We start from the raw sequence: 17,517 nt of genomic DNA, 5'->3' as shown, positions 1-17,517 counted from the left end.
ATTGGGTTCTTTGAACGGCAGATTCCGAGGCTGCATTTTGGTACCAATCGATACCTATCGGTCTTGTGCGTGTAGTGATAGTGGTCTCAACTTCCAACGCGTGGTAGTCGCGATGAAACAGCTTCGTGAAACCTTACATTTCAGCACCGAATCGCGGTAAGTTTCTGCCATTTTTGTACTGCAAGTAATTAATCGCTAGACGTTAGTATAGCTGTTGGTAATAAGGTCGCCTTGCAATTATTCCAAGTCGTAAGCAAAGGTCTATTAGGCCTTTGTATGGGGATGAAAACTTGACCGCGTATTGAACGCGAGTGTCAAGCGCTATAAAGCTAAAAATAGCTTATTACCTATTTCTTATACATAACTGTGTAGGTGCCAGATTTCAAGTTCATCGGCCCATTATTGCGAAGAACGAATGTATCGATTGCACGAAAAAAACAAATGTTCCCTGTTGGAGTCGACGCCTGTAAAATCCACAACTATGATCGCTGAAAGTGCCCCCCAACGGTTTCGCACCAAGCCCTTGCTTACATTTCAACGCTGTGAGCGATACCACAAAGCCAACTTAGTTGAGCGCCCACCCGCCGTTCGCTCAGCTGCTGTACGAAGCCACTGGGAAGCCAGCGAGCGAACCATGCATGCATCTACAAGCGCATTCGTCGCTTGATCGCTGCGGGCACCAATGAATGGCCTCCGCCACTGCCCGACGTTAACGTGGCGTCGACTATCACATCGTCGTCGACGTCCGTCGCGGCGAAAACGTACTGAGAGTTCTCCTATCTACTGACGTAGGATACAATATGTCGGTACATTTAACATGCCCGTCTCTTGCCCGAGCAATCTGATGGCCTAGCCCTCGCCATATGTCTTGTCAGGAGGGGCTCGCTCTCTCCGCGCGCCTTCAGTTCCTAGCGGCGGCCCACCACGCAGCGCAGGCAGGCAGGGCATCGATCGGCATGCCTCGCCCCGAGTACGCGCCCTTCATCACGTCCCCGCGCGGCGCGTCCGGGCCCTCGGTCGTGGGCTCGGCGCCCTCGGCCGTCTCGGCCCTGAGCGCCGCCGCCTCCGAGACCCTCAGCGCCGCGCTCAGCGTCGCCAAGCTCAACCTGCACCGACGCCGCCGGCAGACGCTCACGGACCCGAATGCGCGCGGCCGCAGCGCCGGCACGCGCAGCGGAGGAGGCCACACGGGCCGGCGCACGCCCTACCTGGACCGGGAGGACGAGGAGGAGGACGACCCGTACGACCCCCCGCAGCAGCACCACTACCAGCACCAGCGCCAGCGCCAGCAGTACGACCACGAGCCGCAGCAGCGCTACCGCGGCCGCCAGAAGTCCGCGCGCTCGGCCTCCAGGTCCCCGGCGCCCTCGCCCTCGCGCGGCTCCGGGGGCGGCTTCGCCTCCATGCTCTTGTCCTCGTCCTCCTCGACGCGCTCGCTGTCGCTGCGCTCGCCGTCCGCGCGCTCGTCGTCGGCCACGTCGCCGTCGAGTCTGCGCGACGAGAGCATGTCGTCCATGACCAGCGACATGGCGCAGCACCTGCCCGAGCTCTCGGCCGACCGCGTGGAGGCGCTCGTCAACTTCATCGACAAGTCCGTAGACGACGCGTACAACCTGAGTCTGGGCTTCGGCCGCGTGCGCTGGACGCCCAGCCGCGCGCGCGAGGGCGTGACCATCCACCGCGCCAGGAGCGGCCCCGACGACGCCATGCTGGACGCCGCCGTGCGCGGGAGCTGCAACATCAGCGCCACGTTCCGGGAGATCAGCGACCTGCTCATCACCGAGACCAGCGCCGACTTCGCCGAGCACGAGAGCGCCGTCAACCCGAGCGAGTTCCTGGACGGACAGGTGCTGTACACGCTGGTGCCGCGCACGCCCGAGGAGCGCTTCGTGTGCGTCAAGTGGCACTGCGTGCGGTCGCTGGCGCCCTCCGTCGCCAAGCACCGAGACTACGTGTACGTGGAGCTTGTGGATTCTTTCGAGGACGGCGACGGCCGCCGCATCGGCTACCGACTGGGCAAGAGCGTGGATCTGGACGTGCTCCCGTCGCGGGATTCGAAGCACGGGTCTGTTCGCGCCAAGACGCTGACGCTGCAGACGTGGAGCGAGCGAGCGCCCGGAAGCCTCGAGTTTGTGACCATGATGATAAACGATCTAGGAGACCGGCTGCCGTCGTGGCTTGTGCTGAAGATGGTGGACACGGCGGCGCTGCGGTCCGCATGTATACGGGACCACATCAATCAGCGCCGCCTTGACATGCTCGTGTACGCAGGTCCCAGGGATATGGTGCCGCTCAGTCGCCGTGTGTGTTGCGTGGTGTGCACGCGCAGTTTTTCTCTCGTGCGCAAGAAGTACAACTGCGCCGGCTGTGGAGACGTCATCTGCAGCCAGTGTAGTGTGCACCAGCTCGTGACCGCCCACCAGCGGCTTAGTGATCTCTCAGCGCCCGGAGGCAAGCGCAAGACCCGCATCTGCGTCAAGTGCAGCAGCAAAATGCAGAGTCGAGAGTTGCCACGACGCGCGTCATCCGCGCGCCAGAGCGACATGTCCCGCGTCAGCTCGGACGGCAGCGTTCGCAGTTCACTTGCATCTAACAGCTCGTTCTTGGGCCGTTCGCATACCCCAGCAGGAAAGACTTCGGACGAGACTCGGCGAAGCTTTCTGTCGGATTCCACCGCTGGCACGAGCTCACAGGACTCAATGGAAGACGGAAACAGGAGCAGTGGCAACGGATCCGCGGCAGTGCGTAAACAGGTACCGAACATGTTCCAGTTCCGGCCGACGTCCTCGTCCATGGGCAAAAGCGAGCGGTTGTCGAAGGCGTCCACTTCACCGTCTTCTCCTGGGGACGAAGAAGAACGATTAGACGTCGAGGAGCTGCAGCCGCAACTTCTTGGTGACAGCATCCTCGCCCCCGCCCCTGTGGAGCTGGATCTAGGCGTTGGCAAGTACAAAGAGACTTACACGCAGCAGCCGACGCGGACCGAGAGGGATTACCAGGCCGAAGCAGCCGAGCTGGCGGAGTACAGTGACCCCGAGGAGGAGGAAGGGTATTCGGAAGAGGACGCAGGTAACTTCCTCAACACGGAAGGCCATCGACACGATGCAGTGCGGCAATCCTTATCGCAGGCAACGGTTATGACTGTGGATATGGATGTGCCGATGGTGCACAAGGTGGAAGTGGCTAGCTTTCTCACGGAGGAAGAAAACGCCAGCCTGGACACGGTGTCGAACGATTCGGACTCGGCCAATTTTACGCTGGATGAAAACTCGAAGATTGTGGAGAGCAGGTCGTTCGGGCCGAGATCGGATGCAGGCGCGCCCATTCCAGTCCAGGTCGAGGAGTTCATTGTACCTCAGAACGTGCGCACAGTCCCGCGCCGTAGCATGGAGCTGGAAGAGGTTGAAGCTGAAGAGCTGGTCATAGAGGAGATCCAGCCTGTAAATGTAGGAATCGTCCCGCGACGCAGCATGGATTCGGAGGAGCTCGTCGTAGAAGAAGTCCAGCCTGAAAACTCCACGCGACTTAGTATGGAGACCGAGGAAATGGAGGTCCCGATGGTGGTTCGTAAAGTGGCGAAGAAGCTGGTCGTTGGAGCTGGCGGTCGTCGCAGTCGGGATTCAAGACGGGCTCCCGCACCACGGCCTACCGGTGCGCCACCCCCGCCCCCTCCACCACCGAGGGTGGCAGACGTGCTCACTGAGAGTATGGCGAGTGCAAGGGCCAACAAGAAGGTCCAGGCAGCTTCTAACGGTTCGCGCGCCGGGCCACCTCCGACACCAGTTGTTGCTGCTGCTGCTGAAGAAGATCCCGCTCCAGCTCCAGCCCCAGCGCCAGCAGCTGAGGAGGAAACGCTGAAGCTAGAGGACTTGCAGGTTCATCTGGACCGCATGAACCAGATCTCGGCGAGCTTGCGTGACCTTCGCCAGGAGATGAAGCAGACGACGGCCACCCCGGCCAGCACCCACACGGCGATGGCTGCGCTCACGACGTTCGAGACCAAGGCCAACGCCGAACGTGCTGCCAAGATTGCGGCCAACTTCATCAGTTTGCTGGATCGGAATGCAGCACCTGCGGCTCGGCGCGCCCAGCAGCACCTCAAGCAACGCGGCGGACCCCGGACGAGTCTGTTCAATTTAACTCTAGCCATGGGCGATGGCAGCTTCGTGGATTACCTCGTGGATTCGACGTTCGAGGATGTGGGCGAGAGCCCTGACGGCCAAGGTCTGGGGTGGCAGGCAGTGCAGTCGCAGACGACCGGCAAGCAGTACTACTTCAACCAAAACTGCGCGCTGGCATCCTGGACTTTGCCAGGACCCGACGTCTTCTGGGGGACGCTTTACATGGTGCTCTAGACCTCCGCGCAGGAGGTATGCACTCGCCAACGTATTATTTAGCTAGGAGAGAGTCCATCCGTGTACAGTTCTGCGTCTAAGGAAACCAGAGCACAATAAAGAAAGTGACGTCCATCAATACTTACACGTACAGAAGTACCGACGCAGCCACGTCGTTATGCAGACCGGTACGGGCACTCGTCCGAGCTGTGCGCCGTGGCAGGCATACCGCAGTGCGCGCACTCGGTAGCCTTCGGGGTGCCTACGTCTGAGGCCGACGTGATGCTTGTCCGCGGTGTGGGCGGCCTCTTGTCCATGACGGAGGCCGCCAAGTTGGCAAAGCGGGACGAGAAGCTGGCGAGCCCAGAGCTGGGCGTTGGCGGCTTGGCCGCTACTGGCACGGGAGGGGGCAGCGACGCGCTCGACGTGACGGACGAGCGCTGGTTCGACACCTCCGAGGCGGTGTCCATGCTGCTGCGATTCCGCGGCGAGCCCGGGCGGAAGACGGCGAAGCGGATGAGCTTCTCCTTGCGCGCGAGCTTGCCCAGCAGCTGCGTGACCTGCTGCAGCGACATGAGCGACGCGTTGGTCTCGTTGATGCTCATGATGTACATGCCCGGGTACACGTCGCCATGCTGCTCGATGGGGCCCTTCTCGCCCGTCGGCAGGTTGGTGAAGCCGTGCACGACGGCGCACTCCTGGATGCCGCTGTCCAGGAGCACGCCCAGCGGCCCGGGCGGCACGCGCACCTCGACGATCTCCTCGATCTCGTTGTCGCTCTCGCTGTCGCTGTCGTTGTCGAAGAAGGCCGCGCCCTGGAGCGCGCCCTGCAGCATGGCGTCGTAGTCGTGCGGCAGTGTCACGGGGATCTCGGCGTACTGGTAGTCGAACTTGCGCAGCTCCTCGTAGTACGGGTTGGAGCCCACGATCTTGTAGTCCGTGCCCGCCCAGAGGTTCACGAGCTTGGCCTCGCCCTTGTCCTCGTAGTAGAGGCCGCGCAGGCTGCTGGTGCGGATGCTCGTGCTGGGCTCGAAGAAGACGACGGTGGCCTTCCGCCCGAGGTGGGAGATGACCTTGCCGTTCAGGCTCTCGGGCTCCTTCATGGGCGCAACGCAGCCCTGGGACCGCAGCAGCTCGATGATCTGCAGGTGGCCTCTCCAGATGGCCAGGTCCAGCGCCGAGTAGCCGTCCTGCAGGCAGCAAGAGCGCAGAGCACAGAGGTCAGTCAGCCAGCCTCAGCGTCTGTACGTCTAGAGAAGGCCTGCCCGCACTTACGTCCGTGAGCGCGAGCACGTCGGCGCCGTACTGCAGCAGCATCATGGCGATCTGCGTGTTGCCCACGAGGCAGGCGCAGTGCAACATGGAGAAGCCGCCGCTCTCGGTCAGCGCCGCCACGTCCGCCTTGCCGATCTTGAGCGTCAGGTAGCGCCGCGCCTTCTCCACGCTGCCCTCGAGGATGGCCTCGCGCAGGTACTGGTTGCTCTTGCCCTGCAGCAGGTTCATGGCCCCAAACTCTTGTCTTCTCGCCTGGAAACTCGGGAAATGATACGAATCAGGCAGTAGTATGATCCTTTACGTAGTGATACACGGCCCTTTAAGCAGGCATTTACAGTGATTAAGAGGGATCTATGTATGCAAAAGCCACTTTATGTAACTGAAGGTAAAAATGCAATGCGGCCAAACTGAACGAAGCTGACATCGGAGCTCTCTCGTCCACGCCAGCTCCTAGATGCGGTAAGGCGGCAGCAGGAGGACATGCGAGCAGGACGTCGCAAGGCGCAACAAGGCGGAAGTACGTTCCGCAGCAGCGACCAACCTCAAGACTACATGTACTACCAGCACTCGGCACTAACTAAATAGTATCCTACTGGCAGACACGACCCCTGCCAGAGGTACTGCCAGCAGTGCCACCGCTGCGAGGAACGAAGCGCAACGCCCGTCGCCACCACTTCAACTTATCACCATCGACATCTCGGCTGCACGACGGAGCACAAACACCTTCACTCACCATTCCATGGTACACTCAACACTCGGCGCCGTCGAAGCGGTGGTATCCATGCTGCTGCTGCTGCTGCTGCTGCTGCTGCTGCCTTCCAGTCACTTGCCGGTCGACCCCGTTCCCCGCAAGTGTCCCTCTCTGTCCGCACCCCATGGCCATCTCGGCGCCCTACGAGGCCGCGCCTCCGTCTCCAGCGCTCGCTGCGCGCACCAACCCGCTGAGCTCGGCGTCGCTGCCGTCGCAGCTCCTGGTGCTGTGGTTCCAGCCGCTCGTGTCCCTCGGCGCCCGCCGGCCGCTAGCGTCTCCGACCTGTGGCCTGTGTGCGCGTCCGACTCGGTGCGCGCGCTGCAGCGCCGCCTCTCGGCGTTCTACGAGCCCGCGAATCCTCCGCCGCTGGCCGGGACCTTCCTCCGAGTCTTCCGCCGCCCGCTGCTGCTGGTGTTCGCCAACTACGGCGTCTACATCGCCGCCATGGCGCTGCAGTCGTACGTGGCGCAGGCCCTCCTGGACCACCTCCACGGCCGCCCCAACGTCTTCCGCGTGTCCAGCGGCTATGCGCTTGTGGCGCTCATGGCCGCCGTCTCGGTGGTCGCCATCACGTGCCGCAACTTCGCCTTCTTCCTGTCGTCGAGAGCGGGCTCCAACATGCGCTCGCTCGTAATGAGCTGCATCTTCCACAAGATGCTGCGGCTCTCCAGCGCGGCCAGGCAGCAGTACACGACGGGGGAGGTGCTCACGCTCATGAGCGTCGACGCTGAGCGCGTCTTCAGTGCCATGATGCAGGGGCCCTGGCTGCTAGTGGCTCCGCTGGGATTCGTTGTCTGCCTCGCGCTCATCAACGTGCTGTTCGACGCCGCGTCGGCGCTCTGTGGCCTCGCAGTGCTCGTTGTCGTCCTCACTCTCTCTGTCCGACAGGCCAAGCGGATCTCCGCCATCCAGCGCCAACTGCTCCCCGTCGTGGACGAGCGCGTCAAGGTCACGTCCGAGGCGCTGCAGGGAGTGCGCGTCATGAAGCTCTACGCCTGGGAGCGGTGCGTCGCCAAGCGCGTCCAGAAGATCCGCGCGACCGAGGTCAGTCTCTTTCGCAAACTCCATGCTTGCATGGTCTCGAGCTCTGTATTGCTTTTCCTCACCCCCGTGTTCCTTTCAGGCTCGACGATGGGCCTCTACGTGCTGCTGCACAGCGCCATTTCCGTGACCGACGCGTTCACGCTCGTGGCGCTTGTCAACATCTGCCGCGCCGTCGTCAACGAGTTCACCACCGCACTGACCGCGCTCTCGCAGGCGCGCAGCAGCTTCCGCCGCATCGACAAGTTTCTGGCGAGCGACGAGTTCAAGGCGCCCGCTACATGTTACCAGTCACTGGGGGACGTAGGGTGCATTAGCCTGCGAAATGCACGCGCAGAGTGGCCCATTTCGACACGAGAAATGGATGACGACGACGTCAGCAGCTCGGTGGTGTCATCCCAAGTGCTGTCGCCTGATTCCAGCAGCACGTTTGCTCTCAAAGGCTTAAGCCTCAACATTGAACCGGGATCGCTGGTCATGGTGGTTGGAGCTGTCGGGTCGGGGAAGAGCAGCTTCCTCAACGCGTTGCTGAGCGAAATGACGTTGCGCGAGGGTGAGCTTGAAGTGCACGGCGATATCTCGTATGTCTCGCAGGAGCCGTGGATTCGCAACTGCAGCGTCAAGAGCAACATAGTGTTCGAGTCTGCGTTCGATGCCGCGAAGTACGAGAGCGTGCTGAGGGCTTCCCAACTATCGCTGGATCTTCATGCGCTTCCCAATGGGGACCAGACCGAGATTGGCGAGCGAGGGATCAACCTCAGTGGCGGCCAAAAAGCACGAGTCGCTATTGCTCGAGCGTTTTACCGCTGGCACGACATCTTGATCTTGGATGGCCCACTGAGCGCAGTGGATGCACACGTGGCCCACGCCATCTTCGAGGAGAGCATCGTTGGCCTTGCTGCGAACAAGACACGGCTCCTCGTGCTAAACAGCCATTACGACTTGCTCGCTCGGGCGGACAAGATCGTCGATTTCCAGATCGTCGGGGACGGAACTTACGACGAAGTGTTGGCCAACTTCCCAGAGCTTCGCTACGAAAACCACCATCACGGCTCTGAGACTGCAGAACCCAAGCGCGAACCTGAACCGACGGAAGGAGACTCAGCGACAACCATGGATATGACCTCGACACAGGAAGCGACAGTGCTCGGGGAGGCATCACCCAACGCTGAACGTTTAGTCAGAGATGAAGACCGCGCGACCGGCACAGTGGGTGGTCGCATTTACAGAGCATACTTTGACGAGACGGGTCATAACGGCATCTTGGTGCTACTGGTGCTCGTGGTGGTGGTGTACTCTGTGAGTCAAGCCATGCGCGTGCTCGTGGACTGGTGGCAGGGTTTCTGGGCGTCGAATATGACTCAGAGAGGTGTCGACCCGAGTTACTCAGGGACTGCCTTTGGGATGTGGTACTTGGGCTTTATCGTCGTGTGCACCGTCGTCACACTCGGCCGAGGCATTATCATGACCGAGGCATGCGTTCGGAGCGCGAGGAACCTCCATGACGACCTGTTCTAGCGCGTGCTGAGCGCGCCAATCAGTCTTTACTTCGACGTGACACCCATCGGGAGGATTCTCAACCGCTTCTCCAACGACCTCGATCAGATGGACTCGGTCTTGCCTTAACAGTACCAGATGATGTTCCAGAACGTGGCGATGTCTGTCGGTGAGCTTGGTCGTGTCGGCTGTGTCGTCCTACTGGATCTGTGTTGCCTACCTCCCGCTGCTGCTGGTGTTTGTGTTCACGGGGCGATACTTCAACAAGACTTCTCGCGAGGTGAAGCGTCTGGAAGGGGTCTCTCGGTCTCCCGTCTACAATTTGTTCGACGAGACGCTGGCAGGACTGCGGACGATCCGCGCTTTCAAGATGCAACAGACATTCGCGGACCTCAACGAGAAGGTGGTGAACGAGAACACCGCGGCGTACTTTTCCTACTGTGCCGCTGGGAGGTGGCTGGCTGTTCGGCTTGATTGGCTCTCCGTGGTGGTGATCCTTGTAGTATTGCTGTACCTCGTAGCTGCAAAGGGGCAGATCTCGCCGGTGGTGGCCGGTATCTCGCTCACGTACTCGCTCATGCTCACGTCCACGATGCAGAACACCGTGCGCGCTGTCGACAGCACGGATAACGCGGTGATGAGCGTCGAGCGTTTGCTTCACTTCCGGTCGATCCCCGTCGAAGAGGACAGTCCGGCGTGCGTTCCTATCGACGACTCTGCGTGGCCTTCTCACGGTGCCATCAAGTTCGACAATCTGTGTCTCAAGTACCGACCCGAACTACCGCTCGTGCTTCGTGGTGTGAGCATGAGCGTTGCTGCTGGGGAGAAGGTCGGCATCTGCGGACGCGCGGGGGCTGGCAAGAGCTCGCTGATGATCGCTCTGTTCCGCATCTGCGAGTTCCACAGCGGCAGTGTGACGATCGACGGTGTTGATATCCAACAGGTGCGGCTTGCCGACCTCCGTCGCAGCCTGGCCATCATCCCGCAGGCCCCTGTGCTCTTCAGTGGCTCCATCCGAGAGAACCTGGACCCGCTCGGGGTGTATTCGGACGCCGACATGTGGGCGGTTCTACAACAAGTGCATCTCGCGGATACCGTGACCAAGTGGGGTGCAGGACTCGACTTTGAGGTGTCTGAGGCTGGCGACAATTTATCGGTCGGCCAGCGGCAGTTGCTGTGCATCGGACGCGCCCTTCTGAAGAACAGCAAGATTGTGGTGCTGGACCAGGCCACAGCCAGCGTCGACTCGGCCACAGACGAGTTGATTCAGACGACCATCAAGCAGACATTCGCGGAGCAAACCGTCTTGATCATCGCGCACCGCATCAACACCATCCTGCATTGCGACAAAATTGCTGTCATGGACGCGGGGCGTGAAGCCGAGTTCGCGCCACCATCAGAGCTCTTAGCGCGACCGAGCTCTGCATTTGCGGCACTGATGAAGCGAACGGCCTCCACGCTGGTCGCGTAAACTAATGAACGCGACTAAAAGCAGTAGCGCGTGGTCAAAGAAGTCCTGACCTAGTCAAAGGGAGGCAGCGGAATCCATGCAGGTAACAACAAAGTTAGTCTTGTTTAAGTAGTTGTCCCTAAGCGGTCCTCTCTACTCTTCATGACCGTTTAGGTGTGCCCCAAGCGACTGGCAAGCGACGCAAAGATCGACTCTGGCTGCTGCAACAACGCTGAAGGAGATCCGAATTCCGCCACGCGTCCAGCATCCATGACGGCGATCTTGTTGCAGTGCAGGATGGTGTTGATGCGATGCGCGATGATCAGCACCGTCTTGTCGGCGAACGTCTCCTGGATCGTTGACTGAATGAGGCGGTCGGTGGCTGTGTCCACGTTCGCAGTCGCTTCATCCAGCACCACGATCCTGCTGTCCTTCAGCAGCGCTCGGCCGATGCACAGAAGCTGCCGCTGCCCCACCGACAGATTGTCGCCCTTCTCAGAGACGACGAAGCTCAAACCGGTGCCCCACTTCGTGACCGTGGACGCCAAATGCACTTGCTGCAGTACGGACCAGATCGCGTCATCAGTGTAGTCGCCGAACGGGTCCAGGTTATCGCGCAGGGTGCCGCTGTAGAGCACTGGGTCTTGGGGGATGATGGCCAAGCCGCGGCGGAGATCGTGCAGTCGCACCTTCTCGATGTCCATGTCGTCGATGACAATGGATCCGCTGTCGAAGGCGCAGATGCGGAAGAGCGCGATCATGAGCGAGCTCTTCCCGGCCCCAGTACGGCCGCAGATGCCCACCTTCTCTCCTGGTTGAATCTCCATGCTGACACCTCGAAGCACCAGCGGCAGATCGGGGCGATACCTCAGACACAAGTTGTCGAAGCGGATGGCACCGCGCGCAGGCCACGCCGCTCCGTTGATCGGAAGGCAGTCGGCACTGTCCTTCTCGACTGGGATGTTGCGGAAGTGCAGAAGCCTCTCCACGCTCGTCATGGCGTTGTCCGTCAAGTCAACCGCTCGAACCACCCACTGGATCATCGACGTCAGCATCAGCGAGTACGAGAGCGAGATGCCGGCGACAACCGAGTCCGTTTCGCCTTTGGACGTGACGAGGTAGATGGTCACCACGAAGATGACAACCACGGACAACCAGTCGAGGCGAATCGCGAGCCAGCGACCAGCAGCCCAGTACGTGAAGTAGAAGGAAGTGTTGTCGTCCACTGCCGCTTTGTTGAGCTCCACGAACTTGTGCTGCATCCTGAAGGCGCGGATCGTGTGCAGCCCGTTGAGGGTCTCTCCGAACAGATTGAAGACGGGCGAGCGCGTGACCCCTTCCAGGCGCTTTACTTCTCGAGACGTTTGCTTGAAGTACACGCCCGTGACGACGAAGATCACGAGCATGGGCAGATACGAAACCCCGACCCAGAACGAAGCCAGAGCACACACAATCAAGCATCCGACGAACACTCCAAGACTCTGGAAAAGCGACTGGTAGTGCTGGGGCAAGACCGAGTCCATTTGGTCGAGGTCGTTGGAGAACCGGTTCAGAATTCGCCCGACCGGAGTGACGTCGAAGTAAAGATTCACTGGAGCACTCAGCACGCGACGGAAAAGTTCGTTGTGCAAGTTCTTGGAGCTGCGAATGCAGGATTCCATCATCAGAAGACCACGGCCGATCGTCACCAGCGCGCATACCACGATGAAGCCAAAGTACCAGAGCCCATACGCCAGCTCCGAGTAGCTCGAGTCGGACGCCTCGTTCTCCATCTCCTTGGCCCAATGACCTTGCCACCAGTCGACCACAACTCGCATCCCCTGTCCAGCAAAATACGCCGCGATAATCGTGAGCACCACGAGGACTCCGTTGAACCCGGTCTCGTCGAAGTACGACTTGTACGTTTGGCCGCTCACTCGCCCCTTGACGCGATCTTCGCTACTGATCAGTCCGGTGGAGTTTCCTCCAGGCTTGCTCTGTTCGGGGACCAGAGGCTGCTCCTTCTTCACAGCTACTGCAGTTGCCGTGGATGCAGATAACCTCACCATTTCCGCCTCTTCCTCGTCGTTGTGCTCGTCAATCACGTCCTGCTCCAGTTTGTCCAACGTCTCGCCAATGCTGTGCAGCTCTGGAAATTGAGCCAAAATGTCGGCGTAAGTCCCGTCCCCAGCGATGCGGCCATCTTGGACCACTACAATCTTGTCGGCGTGCTTGAGAAGGTCGTAGTGGCTATTGAGCACCAACAAGCGGGTCTTCTCCCTTGCAAGGCCCATGATGCAGCGATTGAAAATGGCGTGGGCGACGTGCGGGTCCACAGCACTCAGCGGATCGTCGAGAATTAAGATGTCATAGCTCGAGTGGTAGACAGCTCTGGCGATGGCAACGCGCGCCTTCTGGCCGCCGCTCAGGTTGATGCCTCGCTCGCCGATTTCAGTCTGATCACCGTCCGGCAGCGCGTGGAGATCCAGCGCCAACTGAGTCGCCTCGAGCACCGCCGCATACTTGCCAGCGTCAAACTCCTCCTCGAACAGGATGTTGTCCTTCACGGTCGCATTGCGGATCCAAGCTTCCTGGATCACGTACGACAGACCCCCACTGACGTCGACAGCGCCGTCGACCAAGATCATTTCTCCCAGGAGAGCACTGAGCAGACTCGACTTGCCAGCTCCTACGGTTCCCACGATCATGACAAGAGACCCGGAGTCGATCGCGAGGTTCACCCCTTCAAGTGAAAATTCGTGCAGCGGCGGCACAAGAGTTTGCTCGTCGCCAGCCACGTCACTGTTGGCAGGACTGACCACGACAACGTCGGGTCTTGCAGACTTCGGAGACCACGTGAAGTGCGCGTTGCGAACTGAGATCGTGCCAGCTTCGGCCGAAGCCTCCCAGTTCGTTGAGGCCTTGGAATCGTGAGCACTGGAACCCTTGACTTCATCGCAGCCCAGATATGCGTCCATGCGTCGATACGTGACTGAAGCTTGGGAGAGCGAGGCGACGGCGAGGGGGAACATGTTGACTGCCAACCGCGTGATGTTCACGACGTTGATAATGGTGTACGCATCCGTGACAGTCACAGTGCCGTTCAGCCCCACGTAGATCCCCATGACCAGACCTCCAAGAAACACCGGCGTGAGGAAGAGCAGGATGGTGTTGGTGATCTGCAGGTAGTGGAACTTGCGGTAGAATTTAATCTCCGCCGCTCGGATCCTCTCGACGCGCGTGGCCAGCGACTCCTCCCAGGCGTAGAACTTCATTACGCGAATGCCCTGCAGCGCCTCGGACGTAACCTTCACGCGCTCCTCTGCGACTTGGAGCAGCTCCTTCTGGACGGCGCCGATGTGCTCAGCCAGCTGCAGCGACGTGTACAGCACGATCACGAGTAGCGCAGCCCCACAGACGGCCGAGACGCCGTCAAACATGACGCCGATGAGGACGATCGTGACGATGAACGAGAGCGGCGCAACGAGAATCCACGGGCCGTTGATGACCGCAAAGAAAATGCGCTCCGAGTCGACGCTCATCAGCGTGGTGATCTCCCCCGTCGTGTAGGCCTGGCGCGCAGTGCACGACAGGTGGAGCGCCTTGCGATACACGGTGTCCATGGCGATGGCGCGCATGTTGGCGCCCACGCGCGAGGAGAGGAAGAAGCCGTAGTTGAGGCACGTGATGCCCACGAAGGAGACGCCCACCATGAGCGCCACCAAGACGTAGCCATTGTCGATGTGGAAGAGGTTCGACTGGTCCTCCAGGTACTGCAGGATGGCCTTGGCGATGAAGGGTTGCAGCACCATGGCCGTCATGTAGACGCAGTAGTTGCCGATGATGGTCGCGATCTCTCGGCGGAAGGCTCTGAGGAAGCCCATGGCCACGTGCGGCAGGTTGAGCAGCTCCGTCTTGTGCGGCGCGTAGTGAGGGCGGAAGCGGTCGTGCAGCTCCTGGCACGAGTCTTCGGGGGCAACGGCCCAAATGTCCTCCTTCCCGAGCACCTTCTGGGCCCCGAGCGACACGAGCGGCTGCAGCCAGTGGGCCGAGATGACCGACAGCAGCGACGCGCGCTGCAGCGGGTTGGCTCGGCAGCGGAACGGCGGCTCTTGCGCGTATCGCTCGGCCAGGCGCAGCGTGCCGGGGCGCTTGGCGTCGGCCCGCGGGCCCGTGTTGGGCGTGGGTGGGGCCGCGACGTAGTGGCTCGAGTCCATGGAGCCGTCGACTGTGGGGTTCGCCGCCAATTCGGGAATGGCGCAGGATAAGGAGGCGATTGATGCCAAGCAGCCAGCCAGCCACTTCGATCATTCGTAAGTTGAAGTGACGGCCGGATTAAGTCTAATCGGCGCGATTGATGAGATCTGCGGCAGATCTCATCAGATCATCTGCCGCCTTTCGTGTGGTTACAGGGGTGCAACGCTCGACGGCTGTCGCTCGGCCAGCGCTGAAACGATGGCTACCTGGGCCCTGCTCAGCGAGCTGCCATTGAGATAGTAGGAAGACGTGGCCACGAGCAAGACTGGCGAGGCGATCATCTTTGCCGGAGGATGGAAGGAGCTAGGCATCGATTGGGAATCTAATCTGTACTGGATTGGTCGAGCACTGCGAGTAGCTCGTCTCTAGCTCACTTGAACTGTTATTGACATGAAGCAAGTCGAACGTCCCAGCCTGCATGTAGAAGGCGTAGACGGCAGTGCTGCTGCATTGGAGCACGAGCTATACGACTCGTTCTACGGGTAGAAGTTCGAGTCGATCAGTTACTGTTCCATACCACGCATTATTTGGTACGCTACGTTATCTTATCGTTTGCCTTTTTTCAATTACAGCACTTTTAATCACTGACTATCTTGAATTGCGAAATTACTACCTCCGCCGTCGGAGAAACTACTTGGAATAAGTATGATGAAGTTACCCAATAAAATTGACGTCTATTTTAAGTTTCCGTAATTACTTCTTTGACCCCTCTAACGGCCCTCCACGTCGAATCTAGCCCCGTATGTAATGATGACCACAACACTTTGAGCGATGGACCTGACGGTGGACGGCGGCGGCGGCTCCTTCGCGCCCGCGGCGGCGGCCTCCGCCTCGAGCTCGCTGCTGTTTCTGCTCCTGCTGCGCGCGCTGCTGCTACACTCGACGCGCGACTTTTCGGCGCTGGCGCAGCTGCTGCTGCTGCAGCTCGCGCTCCGGCTGGCCGCTGGCTCGCGCAACGCAAGACGTCGCCCAGCGCTGGGGCCGCAACGCGCAACGTTGGACGCGGCCAGGAGACTCGCAGCGCTGTACGTGGGCGTGCAGGCGCTGCGCCACTTCGGGCCGCTGTTGGCCTTCCTGCTGCAACACGCGCAGCCGCTGCAGCAGCAACTCAAGCGCTGGCGCAACGGCGACGCGAACGACGCGCTGCCGCTGCTGCTGGGCTACGTGCTGGTGGCCGGCGTCTCTGCGGACGAGTACGGGGCGCTGCTGCTCACGCTGCTGCTCCTGGGGGCGGCGCTGGGGCTGCAGCTGGCGGCCGAGAGCCCCGCGTTGAGGGCGACGGCCGCTGACGCCGACGCGTCGCCCCTGGCCATCGCCATTGCAGCGGGTACGGCCGCTCTGCTGGCGGTGCTGACGCCCGAGAGCGTCGCCCACGCCCAGCAGATCGCCAACGACCGGGCGAGCGCTGACGGAGGCGTCATGAGCACGTCCACATGGGCGTTCTACCTGCTTTTCACTGCTGGGGCTCAGTTTACGGCCGCGTTCTTCGACGGGAAGCTCCGGTCGCTGTCGTCGATAGACCAGGCCAGGGCGCAGCTATTGGCATCGACCACGGGGGTGGCGCTGGCGGTTGTTGCTGCAATTTGGGAGCGGGGCTGGTTCCGCGGCGTCTTGAGCGCGATGGCGAGCGGTTTGATCCTCTTTGTGCTGCTGAAGCGATGGCGGCGTGTAGGGGGTGCGCCGTTGGGAGGAGGAGGAGGAGGGAGGGGAGGAATAAGTGCTGATAGTGAGGTGTATCTGGACACGTACCGATCCAGCGCTGGGTTTGATTCGAAGGGTGGACTGACGAACAGCGCGAGCCACGTTCTGGGCGTGCTGTGGTCTAAGCGCACCTCGCGCCAGATGCTGATCTTCCTGTCGGTCAACGTCGCCTTCATGTTCGTGGAGCTGGGTGTGGGGCTCTACACGAACTCGCTGGGGCTTATGGGCGACGCTGGGCACATGCTATTTGACAACGGCGCACTCGTGATTGGCCTCGTGGCGTCCTACATTGGGCAACTGCCGCCCGACGCCAAGTTCACGTACGGCTATGGGCGTGTGGAGGTTCTGTCGGGCTTCTTGAACTCGCTGCTGCTGCTTGTGGTGTCGTTCCATCTGCTGACTGAGGCTGCGTCGCGCTTTCTGGATCCCCCCGAGGTCGCCACGAACCATTTGCTGCTCACATCAACGGCAGGACTGGTTGTGAACCTTGTGGGTCTGTTCTTCTTCCACGACCACGTACACGGACACAGCCACAGCCACGGCGGCGATTCAGCCTGTGGCGGTGGCCACGGACATAGTCACGGGAATTCGCACCACCAGGCCCATGGTGAAGACGCCTCCGAAGACGGCCACCACGGTAGCAACAGCAACATGTACGGCGTGTACCTCCACGTGCTGGCCGACACGTTGGGCAGTGTGGGCGTGATCATTTCGTCGATACTGATCCAATTGTACGAGTGGCACGTGGCCGACTCGGCGTCCTCCGCGCTCATCTCGCTGTTGATTTTGGGCAGTACGCTTCCTCTGTTGCGCGACACTGCTCGCCAGCTACTGCAAGGGGCTCCAGAGGACATGGAAGGCAGCGTCAATGCGGCGCTACACGAAGTGCAGGCGTCAGTATCCGGTGTGGAGCGCGTTGCGCAGTGGAATATCTGGCACCACGCAGGAGACATGTGCGTCGCCACCTTGCACCTCGAGGTCTCCGCTTCGGCGAACGAACAGCAAGTGCTCCAGCAAGCTCGAACGATCTTCCGGCGCCATGCACGGCTCGACAAATTCCTGTCGGTGCAGATTTCAAAGCCGCAAGTACTTGCCGCGATGGGAATGGACAGCGCAGGCGCTGAGCAGACGACGGTGATGAATGGCTGCAGCGGCGGCCACTCGCACTCCCACGGGCATGGGCACAGCCATGGGCACCACAGCCATGGAGTGGACTCGATGCTGGAGGCACA

General features: G+C 60.7%; 5 protein-coding genes across 5 annotated transcripts; 3 read left to right on the top strand and 2 right to left on the bottom strand.

Moving 5' to 3' along the window:
* Positions 1 to 956: 956 nt before the first annotated feature.
* On the top strand, positions 957 to 4,355 carry PHYSODRAFT_522670 (hypothetical protein; the record flags this gene model as incomplete). The annotated part of the gene is made up of 1 exon (XM_009536877.1): positions 957 to 4,355. One exon carries the CDS (start codon positions 957 to 959, stop codon positions 4,353 to 4,355), a length of 3,399 nt encoding a protein of 1,132 aa, XP_009535172.1.
* A 155-nt stretch (positions 4,356 to 4,510) lies between these two features.
* PHYSODRAFT_338974 (hypothetical protein) lies at positions 4,511 to 5,837 on the bottom strand (the record flags this gene model as incomplete). Its single annotated transcript, XM_009536876.1, has 2 exons — positions 4,511 to 5,524; positions 5,610 to 5,837. The coding sequence occupies 2 exons, from the start codon at positions 5,835 to 5,837 to the stop codon at positions 4,511 to 4,513; spliced, it is 1,242 nt and encodes a 413-aa protein (XP_009535171.1).
* A 553-nt stretch (positions 5,838 to 6,390) lies between these two features.
* On the top strand, positions 6,391 to 10,369 carry PHYSODRAFT_338973 (hypothetical protein; the record flags this gene model as incomplete). The annotated part of the gene is made up of 2 exons (XM_009536875.1): positions 6,391 to 8,912; positions 9,049 to 10,369. The coding sequence occupies 2 exons, from the start codon at positions 6,391 to 6,393 to the stop codon at positions 10,367 to 10,369; spliced, it is 3,843 nt and encodes a 1,280-aa protein (XP_009535170.1).
* A 149-nt stretch (positions 10,370 to 10,518) lies between these two features.
* Positions 10,519 to 14,544, bottom strand: PHYSODRAFT_347879 (multidrug resistance-associated protein ABC superfamily; the record flags this gene model as incomplete). Its single annotated transcript, XM_009536874.1, has 1 exon — positions 10,519 to 14,544. One exon carries the CDS (start codon positions 14,542 to 14,544, stop codon positions 10,519 to 10,521), a length of 4,026 nt encoding a protein of 1,341 aa, XP_009535169.1.
* Positions 14,545 to 15,355: 811 nt separating this feature from the next.
* Positions 15,356 to 17,251, top strand: PHYSODRAFT_391228 (hypothetical protein; the record flags this gene model as incomplete). Its single annotated transcript, XM_009536873.1, has 3 exons — positions 15,356 to 16,092; positions 16,201 to 16,266; positions 16,378 to 17,251. Coding segments are annotated over 3 exons (1,677 nt in total), but the record flags the coding sequence as incomplete, so codon positions are not given.
* Between the last annotated feature and the right edge of the window lie 266 nt (positions 17,252 to 17,517).

Source organism: Phytophthora sojae, assembly GCF_000149755.1.
Source record: "Phytophthora sojae unplaced genomic scaffold PHYSOscaffold_9, whole genome shotgun sequence".
In the NCBI taxonomy this organism is placed as follows: Eukaryota; Oomycota; class Peronosporomycetes; order Peronosporales; family Peronosporaceae; genus Phytophthora; species Phytophthora sojae.
This window is presented reverse-complemented; position numbering and strand designations above follow the sequence as displayed.